This window comes from Muntiacus reevesi, chromosome 6, assembly GCF_963930625.1.
Source record: "Muntiacus reevesi chromosome 6, mMunRee1.1, whole genome shotgun sequence".
Taxonomy (NCBI): domain Eukaryota; kingdom Metazoa; phylum Chordata; class Mammalia; order Artiodactyla; family Cervidae; genus Muntiacus; species Muntiacus reevesi.
In genome coordinates this window covers 102,037,926-102,058,133 of record NC_089254.1, presented here as the reverse complement: position 1 = coordinate 102,058,133, position 20,208 = coordinate 102,037,926, and the positions used below count along the sequence as shown (strand labels likewise).

General features: G+C 37.8%; 1 protein-coding gene across 7 annotated transcripts in view; it reads left to right on the top strand.

The window, feature by feature from the left end:
* The window catches only part of TPK1 (thiamin pyrophosphokinase 1), a 345,650-nt gene that overhangs the window by 130,008 nt on the left and 195,434 nt on the right, over positions 1 to 20,208 (top strand). For 6 of the 7 annotated variants that reach the window (XM_065939576.1, XM_065939575.1, XM_065939574.1 and 3 more), the window contains one exon: positions 2,311 to 2,380. The exons of the other annotated variant lie outside the window; for it this stretch is intronic. In XM_065939576.1, the coding sequence (XP_065795648.1) occupies positions 2,311 to 2,380 (70 nt within the window). The remainder of the gene's footprint in view (positions 1 to 2,310; positions 2,381 to 20,208) is intronic. 7 annotated transcript variants of the gene reach the window in all.

Below are 20,208 nucleotides of genomic sequence, written 5' to 3'. Positions count from 1 at the left end.
TCCTTGGCCACTGCTTTTATATTTTCATTTTACTTCAGTGAATCAATTTTTACATAAAAAGATCCCATAGATGTGTTAATTTTGTTTACAGAGAAATGTTTTATATACTCTGAGGGTAATTACTGATAGTTTACCATCTGTTTCTATTTATCAGTATTTTCCATCTCCCTGTTCATTTGTTTGGCTGAGTCTTTTATATGTGAGATTCTTTCTCCATTTAGCTTTTGATGTCTTTGGAATTTTAGTTTTTGGTATTTAGGAAATGTACAGAATATTTTACAATGTTCTGCAAGTTATGTTTATGGTATAACTTGAGTTTCAGTCCCATTCTTTAAAGGGAAATATGTGTTGTTGGTTAATTGGTAAAATGATACGTCTCTCTTAGATATGTTTGTAAAAACTCTTATTTTTGTTTTGCACTTTTTAAGAACGTTAGACTTTTCTAGGAACAGAGTGCCTTTTTAATGTTTATTTCCTTTCTAACAGGAGTGGAGGAGGAGGACTAATGTTTGTTGAATGCTTACTATGCTCCAGTACTGTGATGAGCACAATATATCACTATTGTCATTAATTGCTTAATAACTCTGTTGAAGGTGATACTATTACAATTTACAGATGAAGAAGCTGAAGCAAAAAAAGAATATCTTTTTTCCCCACAACTTGGTCTCTGTTTTATTTCTGATGTAACGTAGGACCTAGAAAACTATCTTACGTGTATCATGGATTAGCAGAAAATTCACTGGGATCTCTACCATGCCAGTACGATCAGTTCGTTATCCTTTCACCCCACCTGTCATTGAACACCTACAAATCTGGAGGTAGATATTACTGAATATAAACACTCTTTTAAGTGTATAGCTAAATTTGCAGAATGGGAAGGTGATCTCATCAGTGCAATAAAATGAAGAAGTAGCTCTAAAAAATACAGCTGCCTCTTCATTTCTGTGAGAGGCTGGATCCCCTGAGATACCAGAATCCGCAGACGCTGAAGTCACTTATGTGAAATGGTGCAGTAAAGGAATACAGTTGGCCTTCTCCATCCACGGATTTCACTTTCACAGATCCAGGAGTGGTCCTATTAGAAACCTTTGGATCCGGAGGGCCAGCTATAGTTTATTTCTTCTGAAACTGCTGGTGTCCATGCTCTTTGCTTATTTTTATGGCCTTGTGATTGGTTTTAACAGCTTTGAGGGGACAGAAACAAGACTTTGGTTTGTTCAGGGTGAGAAATTAGAATCTTCGACATCTCAGCACTCACTCTTAAATCACCCAGGATTTAAAATTAAAAGTTTGATTTGAAACTATTAGGTAAAGGATTTTTTTAGTAAAAAAGAAAAAGAATAAAGGTGGCAAATGATGCTAAGACTGACATTTCTAGGAAAGTTAGATATTAGAGAAGTCACAACAGAAATAGTAGATCATGGATTCAAAAAAATTTCAAGGAGTGATTGACCAGCAACTTCACATCCTAGGGTGATATCACAGAAAAAGCATCAGAAGGCAAGTGATAAAAAGCCGCAGGTAAGAGGCAGCTGGGCTTTTTTGCCTTATTTGATATCTTAGGATTTTTCCAAGTTTCAGTCAATTTTGTAACACCTTCTCTGTTTTTACAGTCACACATACCTAGATTATTAGTTACTTCATATTTTAGAGTAAGCTTATGGTGTTATGCTTTTGATTTATTTTCAAGAGGAACCTTCTGTATCACAATAAAATATGGAAACCCTTGAAAGTGAAAGTCACTCAGTCATGCCCAACTCTTTGCAGCCCCATGGACTGTAGCCTGCCAGGTTCTTCTGTCCATAGGATTTTCCAGGCAAGGATACCGGAGTGGGTTGCCACTTACTTTTCCAAGGGATCTTCCTGACCCAGGGATTGAACCGAGATCTCCTGCACTGCAGGCAGATTCATTCCTTGCTGACTGAGCTACCAGGGAAGCCCTATGGAAACTCTTAAAATCTGCTGTAAATAGAAACTTTCTATAAAAACCCATAAAATTAAGGAGGAAAGTTATAAGCTATGTCCTAAGGGTTGCTGAGGACATCATATACTGTCTTCCTCTTTATGTAATAGGAGGAATTGGAAAAGATGGAAAAAGTAAATGCACTCTGTCTTAAGCGATTCTGTCTCATTTGTGTGGGTGATGGGTAGGATGGTTTTTAGTTCCAGCAACATTGTTGGCTGAATGTGAAATGATCCCAGGAGGGAAGCGTGACTGTGTGTGTGTCTGAGTGTTTTAATATTCATCATGTGCAAGATGCTGCTCTGAGCTTCCTATATTGAAAGATTTTTTGTTTTTTCTTTTTGAAGCTCTTTTAAGAGCCTGTGCTGATGGAGGTGCCAACCGTTTATATGATGTCACAGAAGGAGAGAGGGAGAGGTGAGCTTTCCTTCAGCCGTGTCTGTTATATCACTTCTGCTTCTGAGCTTGCATTATTTTCTTCTTAGTAAATGGTGATTGTTCATTTTCCTTCAGATTCTTACAGAAACCACCTCAGAGAGAGCGCAAGCTACTTAACCATGTTGTATTAGCCTTTGCTTTGAGTGATATCTGTTAATAGCGATAGGCCGATCATACTCCTCTTAAAAAATTCTATTTCAGAAGTCTTTTAAAATAACATTATAAACTATCAGTACATGTGAGGACTTTGGGTATTGACTAAAATAATGGTAATTTGAGTTTTTACTCAAATAGTTTAAAGGAATACAAATTGGTCTTATGTAAAATATGTATCCTATTGTAGCAGGTGCAAGATTTTTATATAGTATTGAACAAAACTCAGTATAATTTAACTTAGTTCTGAGCTGTGCTCACATGCACTTTTAAGAGAGAAATAATTTTATTTCTTAATGATTTGTTACCTGTACCCTGTGGTTTTCCTGATCTTGGCATGGTGAGCTATTTATAGACATGGTGAGCTATTTTTAGATGTGAAAATATGTTTGATGAAAGCCCAATTTAAATCTAGCTCACTGCCAACATGTGTCTAGTTCATCCTCTTCGCAAAGACAATTTATAGTCTAGATATAAGTAGACTAGCTATGAAATTTAGTTCCACTTCTATCATATGTTACCAAATGTACTAAAATATTTACAGTTTGAGAAATCACCTCCTTGCTGTAAAAAATCAAAGTATTATGATGCAGCATATCATAGGTATGAATTAAATACACATATTTTGAAATGATGTAAAATACGTCTTTATGACATCAAAATTTTTACTTCACATTTCTAATGGAGATGCTTTTTGAAAGCACATGGTTGCTTATAGAAGGAAGGCATGTTTTCTTTGAGATTGGACATGTGTAGATGTATAATCAAAAAATATAGCCACAGTGACAGCCTAGGAAGCAATTTAAATTCTTAACATGTTGTGCTTATTTATTTATTTTTTTTGATAAGAACTTTTAAGATTTATTTTCAGCAGTTTTCAAACATGTAATGGTGCATTGTTAACTGTTGTCACAATGCTGTGCATTATCACACCCCCAGGACTTATCTCATAACTAGAAGTTTGTACTTTTTAAAAAAATTATTCTTTATTGAAGGGTAATTGCTTTACAGCATTTTGCTGTTTTCTGTCAAACCTCAACATGAATCAGCCATAGGTGTACGTATATCCCCTCCCTCCCGCCTCCCTCCCCATCCCACCCCTCTAGGTGGATACAGAGCCTCTGTTTGAGTTTCCCGAGCCAGACAGCAAATTCCCGTTGGCTGTCTGTTTTACATATGGAAGACGGTATGGAGATTCCTTAAAAAACTAGGAATAAAACCACCATATGACCCAGCAGTCCCAGTCCTAGGCATGTACCCTAAGGAAACCAAAATTGAAAGAGCCACATGTATCCTCTTGTTCATTGCAGCACTATTTACAATAGCTAGAACATGGAAGCAACCTAGATGTTCATCTACAGATGAATGGATAAAGAAGTCGTGATATATATACACAATGGAATATTACTCAGCCATAAAAAGGAATGCATTTGAGTCAGTTCTAGTAGGTGGATGAACCTAGAACCTATTATATAGAGTGAAGTGAGTCAGAAAGAGAAAGATAAATACCGTATTCTAACACATATATACAGAATATAGAAAAATAGTACTGAAGAATTTATTTACAGGGCAACAGTGGAGAAACAGACAGAGAGAGTAGACTTGTGCTTCTTTCTTTTTAAACTTTATGGATTCCTTTGACTGTATTTCCTACAACCTGACATGGGCAGGATGTGAAAAAGTACTCAAGCATGTGTTATAAGAAGTATCTGGCCAGTTATTGCAATGAGGAGCATAATGGCCATGAGGCAAGATTTGAGCAGGCGCGTTTTGTTTCTTACCCGTAGCCTCCTTGCTAACCAGCAGTCTGGTACTGAGTGCCATTTCTCTAATGATGTGTGTAGCTTATGAATATAATTGTATGAGGCAGAGCTGTGAAACGAACTGACACAGTACTTTTTAAGTCTTCCTTGATCATAAGAACCATCTAGAATATTTTGAAAAAACATAGATTTCTGTACTGATTACTTTAATTGGATTGAGCTGGACACTAGTAAGACAGATAATATCCAACATATTTACTCTCATTTGAAAGTAACACAGACCACCAATGTGGGAATGAGTGCCATTATTTTTGCCCAAATTTCAAAATAATCATTTCTAGTACTTCTGAACACATTTATAAGTAACCTTAGGGAACTCTTCCAAGAAGATTTATATGATTTACCTAACAACTATGTGTCCGTATATGAAGATGTTTAAGAAGAAAATGTACTTGGTGTTGGTTTCCGAGTTATAATAACGTGTTTGCCGTGGTGCATAGCCTGAAGCTTAGGGGCATGGTTGGCAGGGGTGAGGGTGAAGTCCTTCAAGGGAGATGAGTGAGGCTAACTGCTTCATGTGGGAATTAAAGCCTTGGAATAAATCTCATTAAATCCAAACCCTAACCTGTTAAACTAATTGGACATAGGTGACTAAACATGGTTCTTATTAGCTGTATTTTTAACAGAAAGGCTTTACAATGGAAAGAGAAGAAATTTTCATGAATTTTGGAAAGCCAAGTTAGGGATGTGGACCACTTCTTCGCTTTTTCTTGATTTTTATTTATTCAGTGTCCTAATCTACAATGTAATACCTTATAATTATGCAGTAAAGCATGAATATGTAGGGAATCATCTTTAATTGGAGAGAAAGTGGGATCTTTGCACATTAGGAATGGAAAGAAGGAAGACTGATGTAGACGGTAGCAGAGGAGCAGGGTTTGCAGAAGGGTGGCGCTGAGGGAAATTCAGTGGTAACCTCACATCTGATCCTGTACTGAATGCATTCAGCCTTCTGCATCTTTCCCAAAGATTTGTCTTTGTGTCAACTTTGAAGCTCACTTCTCTCCATTTACAAGGTGTTTTTCTTTTAAATAAGCCCTACATGTTTTTGTTTATTGTTGAAAGCAATGCGTGATGATTTGAGTGTGTGTTAGTGAGTTGGGAGAAACAGAAAGAAGAAAATAAAAATTACCTGTTACGTCTTCCTACATAGCAAAGAGTTAAATTGAGTTCTGCCATTGGACTTCAGAAAGTATGACTTAATTTTTCTTGTTCAGGTGAATGTAACCTCAATGAATGTAAATTCCCTTGTGCCTAGAAAATTGCCTGAGAGTATTAGATACTCGAAAAATATTTGTTAATGAATGTTTTGTTACAGTTGTTCTATTCTCTGTTCCCTAAGGTTCTGAGTAACTTTGACTGATGGCCTGCGTATTTTGGGTAACGACATTGCCTCTACTCTGAGAGCTGATAGGTTCTGATTTGGGGGTGTGTTCAGTCTGTATATCAGACTGAGGAGAGTGGAGAGCCAGTCAGGGAGACGCAGAATGGGCCCTGCCGGTGATAGCTGGATCTGAGCAGTGCTTGCAGACTTGAGATGAAAGAGGAGGGAATTTTATGAAGACTCGGTCTTCGTACAGTGAGACTCCTATACTCTTAACTGACTGTTTCCCTCAGCCTGTTTTTGGAAATGTGGAGTAGTAAGTTTGGGTAAGATGTGTGGACTGATACCTCTGGTTCTAAAGCTGCAGCCTGATACTGACTCCAGCCTCGCATTTATGTACTGGTCGTGGTCTGTGGAAAGGAAAGTCCTTTGGCAGCCTCACAACATCTACCTCCTGTCTTCTCTCAAGTAGGTAGGATCCTGGTCAGAATCCAGATGGTGAAGCCTGGCCCCGTGGTCAGAATAGTCACAGGACACAGGGATGAGGGGGAAAAATACAAGAGAAGCAGGGTAGGATTCGTTAGGAAGATTTTGTGGAGAAGGTTTTTTTTCTTGCTCATCATTGATAGGCATTGGAGGTTTGTTTCATTTTTGTATTGGTGATTCTGTTGACACTGTATTAGATCAGAAAAGTGTAAATTGTCCACATTGAAGAATATTGCACAGTTATTGTTCACTTGTACTAGTAAATGATAGTGATGATGGGAAGGTTATGCTCATGTAAATCGTCCACATTGAAGACTCTTGCACAGTTATTGTTCACTTGTACTAGTAAATGATAGTGACGATGGGAGGGCTCTGCTTTCCCCGTACCCCCAGCGCTCTCCTCCCACACCCCAGTTACTCCTTTTTTACGTCTTTAACAGATACTCTCAGAGAACAGTTGCTGCTCCAATCAGTTTCTAACCAGGGTCTGAAAAGCAGTCAACTATGGCTGTAATTGCCAGCATTGCCCACCCTGTGTGTGTGCATGGGTGCTAGGTTGCTTCTGTCGTGTCTGACCCTTTGCAACCCCCGTAGACTGTAGCCCGCCAGGCTCCTCTGTCCATGGGATTCTCCAGGCAAGAACACTGGAATGGGTTGCCATTTCCTTTTCCACGGGATCTTCCCCACCCAGGGATGGAACCCACATCTCTTACGTCCCCTGCCTTTACCGCTAGTGCCACCTGGGAAGCACATAATGAATATTGAAAACAAGCGTCCAGACACACAGAGAAATGCACAAGTATAATGATAAGACTCCGTGAATTTCCACACAGGAGGGCACAGTAATGTAATCAGCACTGAGACCAGCAGGAGTAGTGTCCCAACACGGGGCTGCCTTCCTCGTGGTCCCCACTATTGCCAACCTGCCCTCAAAGGAAACTACTGCCTGACCTAGGGAATGTTAGATTTTTTTTTGTACTTTTGGGTTTCATAAAATAAAGTCATAATACATTGAATTTTTAGTAGATGGACATTTTTTGGGATAAAGACTCCTCAGCTCTCTGAATCTGAAAAAAAGATTGAAGAAACATTACTGAAGGTGCTTATAGGAGAATTACAGTCACACTAATTATTTAAAGAGATGAAGAGAGTTATGGAATCAAGTAGAAGAGAAAATAAGAACTATACAGAGACAAAATCTATGGTACAACATAACTAGTGTGACAATATGGGAGATATAGTTTATATTGATCATTTAAAAAAAATAATGCCTTTAAAGGTAGAATCCCAGGGACAGAGGAGCCTAGTGGACTGCCGTCTATGGGGTCGCACAGAGTCGGACACGACTGAAGCGACTTAGCAGCAGCAGCAGCAAGCAATTATAAACTTTATTCTGTTAGAATCTAATTAAGGTAAACTGACTTAAACAGAAAATGTAGCTTTTAACTTGTGATTCATTCATTCCTTCAAGCATTTATTGAATACCTTTAATAGTTAGACATTTGGATAGGTTTATAAATATGTGTGCATGCCAAGTCCCTTCAGTCATTTCTGACTCTCTGCAGCCTCATGGGCTAGCCTGCCAGGCTCCTCTGTCCATGGGATACTCCAGACAAGAAAACTGGAGTGGGTTGCCGTTTCCTCCCCTAGGTCGTCTTCTTTACCACTGTCACCCAGCTTCTACTCCCTGAGAATCAGTGTTTGGCTTTTGCTGATCTTGTCAGCCACACCGCTTCCTGCCTTGCCTTCTCCCAAACCCTTTCTCCCCACTGCCTGGGTCCAGACCCTTTCTCAGGCTGATCTTCAGCTTGTACACGTTGGTGCCACCCACAATCCATTCCCTCTGTCTGGCTGTCCATTCTTACTGGTCAGAATTTATGGAGCCTTTGCATATGCTTCCCTGGTAGCTCAGACGGTAAAAGCATCTGCCTACAATGTGGGAGACCAGGTTCAATCCCTGGATTGGGACGATCTCTGGAGAAGGAAATGGCAACCCACTCCAGTTCTCTTGCCTGGAAAATCCCATGGACAGAGGAGCCTGATAGGCTACAGTCCATGGGGTCGCAAAGAGTTGGACACGACTGAGCGACTTCACTCACTCACTCACTCACTGCACATGCTAGCTTTTTTTGTAGGAAAACTGTCCAGCTGAAATGCTGTCTGCCCCATGAGGGCTCCCCTGTCTGGCAGGCCTGAACATCTCTTATGCCATAGTGATACTTTTAAGTTACAGTGTTACGTTAACATTTTACCTTGATTTAGAGCTGTAAAGACATACCTTTTACTAGGTTGTAAATTTCTGGTGATCTCTTGTCCTGTAACTTTGCATAATACTTGGTAATTATTTACTTTCCCATTTTATCTTGTGATTTAGCTTTATGTAGATGTATCTTATCTCCCTCGTTAGGTGGTGAACTCCTGGAAGGTGGTGATCATAATTAATCTTCTTTATGTGCCTTGTAATGCCCAGTACACTAATGAGCATCCAAGGATTTATTGAATTAATGATTTTTCTTTGATATTTTGGCAGAAATGTCACAAAGACTAAATTTTTTTTTTTTAACAGCCAGGGATTTTTAAGGTACAGTATCAGCTATTGGAAGTATCTTGGTGCTAGAGAAGAAACTTTTGAGAATATATGTAAATATAAGAATATATTTTAATATTATTTGCATGCATAAACCAGCCATATCTTATATCTCAAAACGTTTTTTGGTCTGAAGTTATGAGTAGTAGTGTGTCCAGCTTACTTCTGGAATGTCTTATGTTACACTGTATTCTAATTTGTAGTTGAGGAACAGTAGCAATTTTGTGCTATTAGTTCGGACTCTCTTTTCAGGTGGTAGCCCTGATGTCTAGGTTGGGAATTGTTTAGTGAGAGTATGCATGGACTCATTAGTTAGGTCAGCATTCAGAATCTGATTCTATGACTTTATTACTATGAGATGTGTTGCAAGTCATTTCACTTCATGGGCTGCAGTTTCTTGAAATGTGACCTTTTAGGAAGAGATCTATCTTCTAGCATTAACTCAGAGAAATCATGATGAGGAAACGTATCACTCTTGGGGCTGATTATATAAGACTTGGATGAGTTAAGAGGATGGAGGGTGGCTCTTCAAAGCTATGGTGTGTGATGAATTATAGAATAATTGGATAAGTATATGAGCTGTAAATAGTCTTTCATAGTTAATATTCTCTGTGTAGTAATTGTACAACCACTTAAGCTTGTAAGAGTTTATCTTATTGTGGTTGGAATCATGGAATATGATGTCTGGCTTCTGTGATTCTTTTTTGTTTTTAATCAACTTTGTTCAGGAATAATTTCACACAATAAAATTAATTTTAAACATAGAGCTAAATTAGTTTTGAACCGGTGAACAGTTGTATTCATGACCATAGTCAAGATGTCTGTCATCCCCCAGATTAAAACATGTCTGTTATCCCCCAGATTTCCTTCCTGTTTCCTTGACAGTTGATCCCTTACTCTCTGGCTCCTGCAGCCTTCTAGAATATCATAAGAATGGTATTACAGGGTTTGTTTCTTTGGTCTGACATTTTTACCCTATCAGATGCTTTTTATCTTCTTGTTGTGTGTAGTTTGAATATTTTTACTGTCGGGCGGGTCTCCATTATATAGATACACCACTATTTTGTTTGTTTGTACTGATGCTTTCATATTGTGGGGCTGGAGAAGACTCTTGGGAGGCCTTTGCACAGCAAGGAGATTAAACCAGTCAGTCTTAAAGGAAATCAGCCCTGAATGTTCATTAGAAAGACTAATGCTGAAGCTCTAGTACTCTGGCCACCTGATGCGAAGAGCTGACTCATTGGAAAAGACCCGGATGCCGGGAAAGATTGGGGGCAGGAGGAGAAAGGACGACAGGGTTTGAGATGTTTGGATGGTATCGCCAACTCAATGGAGTTGGGCAAACTCTGGGAGATAGTGAAGGACAGGGAAGCCTGGCGTGCTGAAGTCCTTGGGGTCGCAAAGTGTTGGATCTGACTTAACAACTGAACAACATAATGCAATTGATGGACTTGATTCTTAAGAATTGCCTTTTTAGTGGCAATCTCTTATTTTTTCAGCTGTTTCTTTGGGAGGAATGTTAGTTCTTTTAGTTGGAATCAAACAAAAATGTCATTGTTGTCACTTCAACCCTAGCAGTTATGTAAGTAGTAGTAGACACTCATATAATAAGACCTATATTTTATCTCAAGTGAAAATTCTGTAGAAGCTTGGTCAATATTGTAGGTTTTTATGGAATAAGACAATAAATGTAAAACTCTTGTGGAATAACTTGGTGTCAAGTATCTGAACATACATCTCAATCTTAATAACCTCAATATGTGTGACAATTGATTTGTCTTCCCTGTGACTATAGTTTTCTCCATGATTGAGATTTATTTTCAAGTATTCATGACATAGTTGAAAAAGTACTGTGCTTTAACATGCATAGAAAGGAAACATGTACTTTGCTTAAGAGAAACCAAAGATCTTTGGTTTTGCTTGGTTCTATAAGCCTAACTGTAAGCAATATTTAGTCATTTTCTTTGGCAAGTTTTTATTAAAATGTATTTGTGCAGTCGAATTACTAAGCTCTGTAAGCTTGTCAACATTATTGGATCTTTGAGTCAAATGATGGAAGGTAAACATGATTAGTATATTTAAAAGCAGATTTATAGTAGAAGTCTTGGTATTAAAGAACCCTACACAACAAACTGAGGACACATTTATCTTGAATTATTGATTGAATTAGTCAGTAATATTTTTGAATCTGTTTATCAAATGCTATAAATCAGAGATCCCAAAGTTATCCATGCATGGCTCTGAATCATTTCGGGGTATTGGAAGAGGGGGGAAATGTGTATGCAGAGATGCTGTGTTTGTCAGATCATGCATGAAGTCAAAATAAATTTTCAGAGTGAGATCATTTTGAGCAGCTGCAGGAAGTCAGTTTACAACTAAATTTAATCAGAGGCATTGTTCTTTATGGCTATTCTATTTCATAAAGTATGTTCCTGACAAAACCTTTTTCCTTTCCTGTGCTGTGGATGGCGTCTTCAGAAATAAATTACCTTCGGATGATTTTTCAGAGAAACCTGGATCATCTGTCAAAAGTTTTGAGTAGCACATGGCTCAATTAATTTTCCTTAAAAAAGCTTTAATTTTTTTTTAGCACTTGTTAATACTACTGAAGAACTCATGTGTTTCATCACTTTTTTTGCTTATGTTCAATATATTATTAGATTGCTGAGTTAAGTAAAAATTGAGAGTAATCACATAATACTACATATATGTTGTATATTTATAATATATAATCATATATATATCACATGTATGTAATATATACTATACATTGTATATATAAAGTATATAATCACATGATACCATATATATAAATATATGTGTATATATATAATTTTTAAAAACAACAGAGTGCATGTATATATAATTTTAAAAGTAATGGAATCTGGTTTTTCATTTGCATTTAAGTGAGTGAACATGCATATATGTTTATAGGGACACGTAGCGCACCTTGATTCATCCCGTTATTTTTCGTTATTAAAATTTTGGTTTTGTGTCGATTGGACCAAGAAGAAGCGGAATACATACCTTCAACAACTAGATGGCACATATGACTTGTTGACACCTCATTATGTGGCATGAAACTTGAGTTGACGATGGGACTGTACCTCAGCCAGCTGCGGCCTTCCTGTTGTTAACTGGCGGGAAGGTGACAGCTGGGGTTCAGCTAGCAAGGGCCAGTCAGTGAACTTGTGGGAAACTATCCAGGTGGCAATTATACCAAGATGAGCCCTGAGCTGTCACTTGCAAACCTCAGTTGTGCTTCTAAGAGTTGTGTTCCTTGAAAACTTCAGTTTTGCCTCTGTAGCCAGAGAATTCAAGAGAAAGCTGAAGAATCTCAGAAAGGGCATCTAAACTACAACAAGAAAACATTTTACCTCCATGAGAAAAAATAATCAGTGTATGTATGTATGTGTACATGTATATATACACACACACACATTTATATCATAATTCTGTAACTCTTGGATATTGCTTGCCTCAGGAAGTATAAGAGACCTAGAGAAAGTCAAGAAGGGAACTTAAATAATGAGCAGTCTGTAAATGCCCAGACTGAAAGGAGCTAGAATAAAAATCATGATTAATAAAAATGTTGACCTGCTCTATAAACTCTGACTTCAAATTGCAGTTAGCACTTCTGTTGAGTGAGATGAGCAGTGCTTCTGCTTGAACTGTAACAGAGAAGGTGGTGTCTCTCCGCACGGGGTTTAAACCTGTGAGCTCTTAATTTTTGACCTTGGATATCAGTTCAATCAGTTCAGTTCAGTCGCTCAGTCATGTCCGACTCTATGTGACCCCATGAACCACAGCATGCCAGGCCTTCCTGTCCATCACCAACTCCCAGAGTTTACTCAGACTCTATGTCCATAGAGTCTGTGATGCCATCTTGGATATCAGGGTCCATCTATTTCTGCTGAATACCTTGTTAGGGTGCCTGACACCCGGGCTGTGCAGCTTAGGGCTAGAGAAGCGATGAAGAGAGGAAGTTGTTTAAGTATTAACACTCTGTCAATGATAATTTAAGATTTGTGTCATCTAAATATTGGTATCTTACTCAGCCTGTTATTTAAAACACCTTTAGAATGCCTACTGAAATGTCAGTAAGTACCCCAGTGTTCACAACAGCAAAGACATGGAAGCAACACAAGTGTCCATCGACAGATGAATGGATAAAGGAGATGTGGTATAACTATGCAATGGAATATTACTCAGCCGTTAGAAATAATGAAATAATGCCATTCACAGCAACATTGATGGGCCTAGGGATTATCATACTAAGTGAAATAAGTCAGAGAAAGACAAGTATCAAATATTGGTTATCTGTGAAATTTAAAAAATGATGCAAATTAACTTATTTGTAAAACAGAAATAGACTCATAGACATAGAAATTTATGATTATCAAAGGGAAAAGCAAGGGGGAGGGATAAATTAGGAGTATGGAATTAAAATGTATACACCGTTATATATAAAATAGCCAACAAAGACCTACTGTATAGCATGGGGAACTATTTTCAGTATCTTGTAATAACCTATAATAGAAAATAATTTTTAAAAGAACATGCATCTGAATCAGTTTGCTGTGTACCTGAAGCTAATCAAACACTGTAAATTAACTATATTCAATACATTTTTTCAAATATCAAGGAATCAGTCTTAACATCAAATGAAGATACTTTTAAAACAGAACATTATATATGATTCATTTATGAAAACTATAAAATAAAAAAACCTGAATGAACTAGAGATATTTGTTGGCAAGATTTCTTATTTTACCAGATTGTACTAAGTTGCTTCAGTCATGTCCAACTGTTTGTGACCCCATGGACTGTAGCCAGTCAGTCTCCTCTGTCCATGGGATTCTCCAGGTAAGAATGATGGATTGGATTGCCATTTCCTCCTCCAAAGGATCTTCCTGATGCAAGGATCGAACCTGAGCCTCTTATGTCTCCTGCGTTGGCAGGTGGATTCTTCACCACCAGTGCCACCCAGGAAACCCTCTTTACCAGGTAGTGTGTTAGTTGCCTAGCGAGTCTGACTCTTTGCAACCACATGGACTGTAGCCTCCAGGCTCCTCTGTCTGGGGGATTTCCCAGGCAAAGATACTGGAGAGGATAGCTATTCCCTTCCCCAAGGGAACTTCCTAACCCAGCGATCAATCCCAGGTCTTCTGCATTGCAGGAAGATTCTTTACGTCTATCCGAAGTCTCTTTTACTCCATTCATCAGCTGACTGTTCTTCCTGGATGGTCTTTTATCCAGTGCTTCCCTTATCTTATCAGAGTATTTATCAAAACACATTGAAATCACCTGTTTGTATGTTCCACCAGCCTGTAACCAGCCAGTGGATGCTTATTGTCTGGCCTTTTCTTTCTCTCATCCTCAGTAACTAGTTCATTCTGTACTTAATAGTTATTAAACCATGATTAGACATGATTTCCTTAAAAATGTAATGTATTTCTCTATCACTGATTAAATATGAAAGCATATTTCTGACCCAGTAAAGTCATACTTTTTTTTTTCAAAAGGAGAATTAGAAACTGATTAAAAGCTTTTCTGTTAATGTTGCTAGGAACTTATTTAAACTTTTTGTGTCTGTGGATTCTTGGTTGTAAAAAACAGAAAAAGCTGACCAGTTTACACAGTGACAACAAAAAGCTCCCTATAAACATAATTGACAGAGTGAGTGGGAAGCTTGGGGAGTTGGGCTTGAGAAGTCAGCAGGAAACAGGAAAACAGATCCACAGCAAAGTTTGTGTGCTACGAACAAGAGAGGCCTTGCGGCCAACCTCTGTGAGCCCAGCACTAGGTGCTTCTTATGTGACTGCCTGACTTGTGTGTGTGATTGTGTACCTCCTTGTGTATGTCACTGAGCACGTGATGGATCATGCGGAGGCGGTTAAGGGAACAGCCTCCATGCCCTTGTTTCTCTAAGTGGCAGGAGTCGATACCTGACTCCCTTCTGTTTCTGGAGGAGACCGGGTCCAGCCATGCTTACAGCATGGTAGTTTCTGTAAGTTTGGCCAAATGCAGAGAGACACCAAACCAAGCATTTCATCCACAGCATCTTCTTTGGCTCCATCATGCCGTAAACCGCCTAATGGTCTCTACCCATCTCCTTCACACTTCCCACTCCAAGTGCACCTCCCATACTGTTTATTGTTATGTCAGCTGCCCCTAGTTACGAGATAATTTTTTATTCTTCCCGCCCTTAATGACAGTGAACTGAATGGTCACCTGTCATGTAGTGAAGGACATGGAAGCCTGTCATGCTACAGTCCATGACATTGCAAGTAGTTGGACACAACTTGGCAACCGAACAGCATGAGTATGTAATAAAAATACTTCTCATGTATTTAGAGAAATTTGATAACTTTCCTCCCAAATTTTAGACGTGTGTGATGTACACTTCCTTAGTTTTATAAAAACCTGTTAATCAGAGGACTCTGTGCATTTTCCCTGACTTCAGGTTAGCATACATTTTTTCTCTGTAAACTCTTTTAAATCCCATGCTTATGATTAATAATTTTCCAGAGGGTGGGTGGTAATTTAAGATACCCTTTGTTTTAAAAAAGTGTTCCTCTTAATGAAATATTACCAAGACAAACTACATTATACAATATAGGGATTTCTTCACCTGATCTGGATCTTGTGATGGATCAGTAAGCGAGAGGGCTTCCCTTGTGGCTTAGCTGGTAAAGAATCTGCCTGTAATGCAGGAGACCTGGGTTCAATTCCTGGGTTGGGAAGATCCCTTAGAAGAAGGGAAAGGCTACCCACTCCAGTATTCTGACCTGGAGAATTCCTTTCACTGTATAGTCCATGGGAGTAAGAGAATAGTTTTTTTTGTTTTTTCTTTTTTGGTAATATTTAAAAGGGGTTCATTATTTGAAAGCACAGTTTTGTATTAAGAATACAACCATAGAATTTTTAAACAATTTCTTTGATTTGTCTTTTTTTTAATATGAAATTTCCAAAGATGTATTCCTTTATTAAAAAATACAGACAAATTTATAACCAGGAAAAAATGTTTTCTGACTTGACACATAGTATTTAAAAAGGCAGCTGAAACTCAGAAACTTAGAATGCAGTGTTCTTTGTACAGCTATGATCATGTTTTTTCCTTCATGCAAAATTCACTTATTTGTCACTAGCAGCCTCTAGTGTGTATTCAAGTTTTTTCTTGCTAGGCTGTAAAGTAATAGGTTATTAGTAACTAGAGAGCAGTTCCATGTGCTAGGAACAAGATAAACAACTGTAGTTTCTGTCATCTTAACATTACATCAGTCAGCAGATAGAATATTCTCACATAATGATGTAGCCTAGTGATCCCTATTACCAGTAATAGGGTGTTCATAGTGAATTTCCTCTGTGTGGCAGTTGTTCTCCAAGCACACTTCTGGTATGGTGGGAGAAAGCAATGATGGTCATGCACTGCTCTGACACATTCTGATGCTTTTAATAGGATGGGATCATGTTAGGATACAGGTCACAGAAGTTACCAAAACCAGAGATTTTCGTCAAATCATACAGCACAAATCTGAACAAATGTCTTTATTTGTTCAATTTAAAACAAAATTGTATTCAAATGCTTTTAAAACTAATCGTATTTACAGATAATAACAATACAAGTTAGTTTAAATGAATCAGATCTGAATTATTTAGTGTTTACATTGGGTTTTTTGGTTTTAACTTCATATATTCCTTTTTGTTTTTCTTAAAGGCACATCATCTCTAATCCTAACTTATCCTCCCACTTACAGGTGTCATTCAAGTTTATGATAATGAACTTAGAGAATATAGGCATATGCAAAATGAAAGATAAAAATAACCTGTAATCATCTATATTTTTATGCACACTTGTCAGTTTCCAATTTTCTTTTTGTTTTTCTTGTGTGTGTATATATATGTATGTATGTCCATATGTAATAAAAATTTTTATGCATATAATTTTTTATATCATACCTCTATTGTTACCATGGTATTATGAATCTATTATGTCATGAAATATGAAATTTATTTGTTATATTCTTATTTATCTACCATTCTCCATATATTAGGAATGTGTGTTGTTCATAACTTTTTATAACTCTGATGAGTAAAGTTTTGTGATGAGTTGCTGGCACTTAAAATAGATTCCTGGGAATTAATATATGAGGTCAAAAGTTACATATTAAAAAAAAATTTAATCTGAGTTGATGGTTTGCTTTCCAAAATTTGTGCTTATCTTCGCTTTAATCAATGATAGAAGATCATATACATTTCTCTCCATGCTGGCCAGCTTTGTTAATTTTTCGCTGCATAATGCAGGAAATTATGTTCAATTGCTATTTTGGCATATTTTGATTTATCCTGCCATTCCACATGAAAGAGATCATGGTAGGAACTCGGGATGCAGCAGGCCACAAAATGCCTATCCTCTTTGAAACTTTATGGAGTTGAGGTCAGATGAATAATGAAAATGTAAAGCGCACTACCAGTGATGCGGAGAACAGCAAAGCAGACCCAGGGGTGGAGCCCACTCATCTTGCAGCTCCTGTATTAGTAGGTGGGTTCTTTACCACTGGCCCCCCGGGAAGCCGTTTTGTTAGATATTCTTTAGATATTCATTTTATTGGGTATTAATTTTCTAATGATTTTACAATTTCAAGGTGACCTAAGCCTAAGCCATTATCATCAGATTATTAAGTCTTTAAGATTCCTTTAAGACAGAAATCGTTATTAAATGCTATAGAGATCTTCCTGGACTCTAGTCCCTGTCCTAATAATGGTTCACACATCCGTATGTGATGGATAGAAGCAGCCACGTACAAACAGAAACTCGCAAGGATAGTAGATGCAGCATATACTTTAGCAGGGCAGCGTATGTCTTAAATTCTTCTGTCATTTTCTTACGTAAGGTTTAATTCCTGCTATGGACGATGCTGTGAGGAAGAAGGAAGAATAAGAATTAAAAACACTTATTTTAGCAGAATGGTTAGCTAGGCAGCTTATTATACTTGGCTTTGGAAAACTTGGGAGGAGTGGACAACCTATTAGTGACCCTCATGGCATTTATCACTAGCTGTATTTGTTGAATTCTGTGTATTATATCTCCACTGAATCATAGAGAGTCAAGCAAATAAATTACACAAAGTAATTCACTCTCAGTGAGCTACCCTTTTATATTTGTTAAGGTGAAGAATTGGCATTAACCTGTATATATGCTTTGAGGCTTTTTCATGTTTGTAAACAAGACAAGATGAAACCTTCCATTCTGCATTATGTTGAGCTTAGCATGAGTCCCCTCCATATACACAGCATTTTCTGGCCCTGCTCTGCACCGTCACCACAATTGCCTTCTAGGAAAATAATCCCGTACCTTACTTTCTATTCAAATAACCTCTCTCATTCCTTTCTTCTCCTCACCGCTTTTGGATAAGAAGTACTTACAGAAAAGGGCAGAAGGGGAAGGTGACCTTATACCTTGAGTGGGAGGAAATATTTACCTGTACAACTTGTATTATACATCATATGCAGTGCTCTTTTCTGGAGCTTAAAGATGCACGAAGTCGTTTTTCTGCACTTTGGAGATTGTAACACCATCGGCCGCATGTGACTGGAAGATCAGCTGTCATCTGGGAAGTGATTTCATGATGTATGTGCAGATGCTTTTCCTCCACATCCTAGCTTTTCTTTCACCACTGTGTCTACTTTTCTTTTTTGTTGCCTGAATGCAGGCATTTTTTTTTAATCTCTCATCTTCCTGTGATGATCTCATTCATTTATAGCTTATCCTGCAGGATCAGCTTTTACCAAGTCTCCACTTCCCTTCCTCCAACTGGCCAGCTTCCCCTAGTCTGGCACATCTGTGTTCTTCTGGAGTATTCTGTGCTTGATTTGTAATGCCAGTGAGTGCCTTCTGTAGTGTCCACGTTTAGACTTTAGGCAGTTTGGATCTGTGTTAACTTTGGTATCTGCAGCGTGGCACACATTGTAGATACTGAGTGAGCCTTTGACAAGTTGAATTAAGTATCTCATGTGTGGGAGACTCACAGTGTATAGTTTTACTTCGAACCTCTCCTTAGCACTCTCTCTGCATTTACGACTTACAGCTGAGCTTGGTCATTGAAGTATTCTGTAGTCTCAAACTCCACCTGTCTAAATATCTAGTTCTTATTATTTTGTCTTAATGGGGAGTATTAAGAATGGATAAGGAAGTTGTGGTACATATACACAATGGAATATTACTCATCTATAAAAAGGAATGTGTTTAAATCAGTTCTAATTAACTGATGAACCTAGAGCCTACTATACAGAGTAAGTCAGAAAGAGAAAGACAGATATCATATATTAATGCATATATATATATGAAATCTAAAAAGATGGTACCAATAATCCTATGTGCAGGGCAGCAAAGGAGACATAGGCATAAAGAACAGGCTTTTGGACTCAGTGGGAGAAGGAGAGGGTGGGATGATTTGAGAGAAGAACGTTGAAACATACACATTACCAAGTGTAAAACAGATAGCCAGTGGGAATTTGATGTATGATTCAGGGAACCCAAAGCTGCCGCTCTCTGACAACCTGGAAGGATAGGGTAGGAGGGGAAGTGGGAGGGGGATTCAGGAGGGAGGGGACACAGGTATGCCTATGGCCATTTCATGTTGATGTATGGCAAAAACCATCCCAATATTGTAAAGCAGTTGTCCTCCAATTAGAAAAAAGGTGAAACCAAATTTCTGAGGCTTAAATCTTGCTTTTAGTCTTTCAGAATTAAAATGGTTTTCTGTTTTTGGAGAATGTTGATAGAAATGTTTCAGAAGATGGACTGAACCATTTTTACAGATGTCTTAATGACTAGTCAGTCTTAATGGAATGGATGTTCCTCAAATGTGGTGCCTTGTTAGAGAATTCCACACTGAATCACTGTTCTTGCCACGTGTATAGTTGAGCAGCAATTAGCCCTGCCTAAACGGTGACCCAGTCTCTTTATCTCTTATCCCCAAATCTCATTTCTGTCCTAAATTTTGATAATGAGTCTTTTAAGAATAGTATGCAGGAATGATGAAAGTGAATTAAATGACAAGAGGCCATGTGCTTAAGTGTAGTTTATATTATAAATTTTGTTTTCTGGAAACTCACTGTATAAATATGATATAGTAGAATAAACCATCTTTTTACAAAGTCTCTTATTTAGGTCTTGACACATTATTCACCTCAGAGAAAACTTGCCAGATTGTATGCAATATATAAAACTTTATTTTAATGACTTGTTTATTATCTTTGATGATGTGTTTTATGTGATTCAGTATATGCATACTCTTTGGTTCTCATGTTTTTAGTGTAAATATTGTGTAAATTTTACTTCTGTGGTCCTCATTTCTTAGTGTTTTCATCTTTCTTCAACTCTTTCTATAGCAAAGGAAGCAGTACATTTTGGGCATAGGGTTAGTAT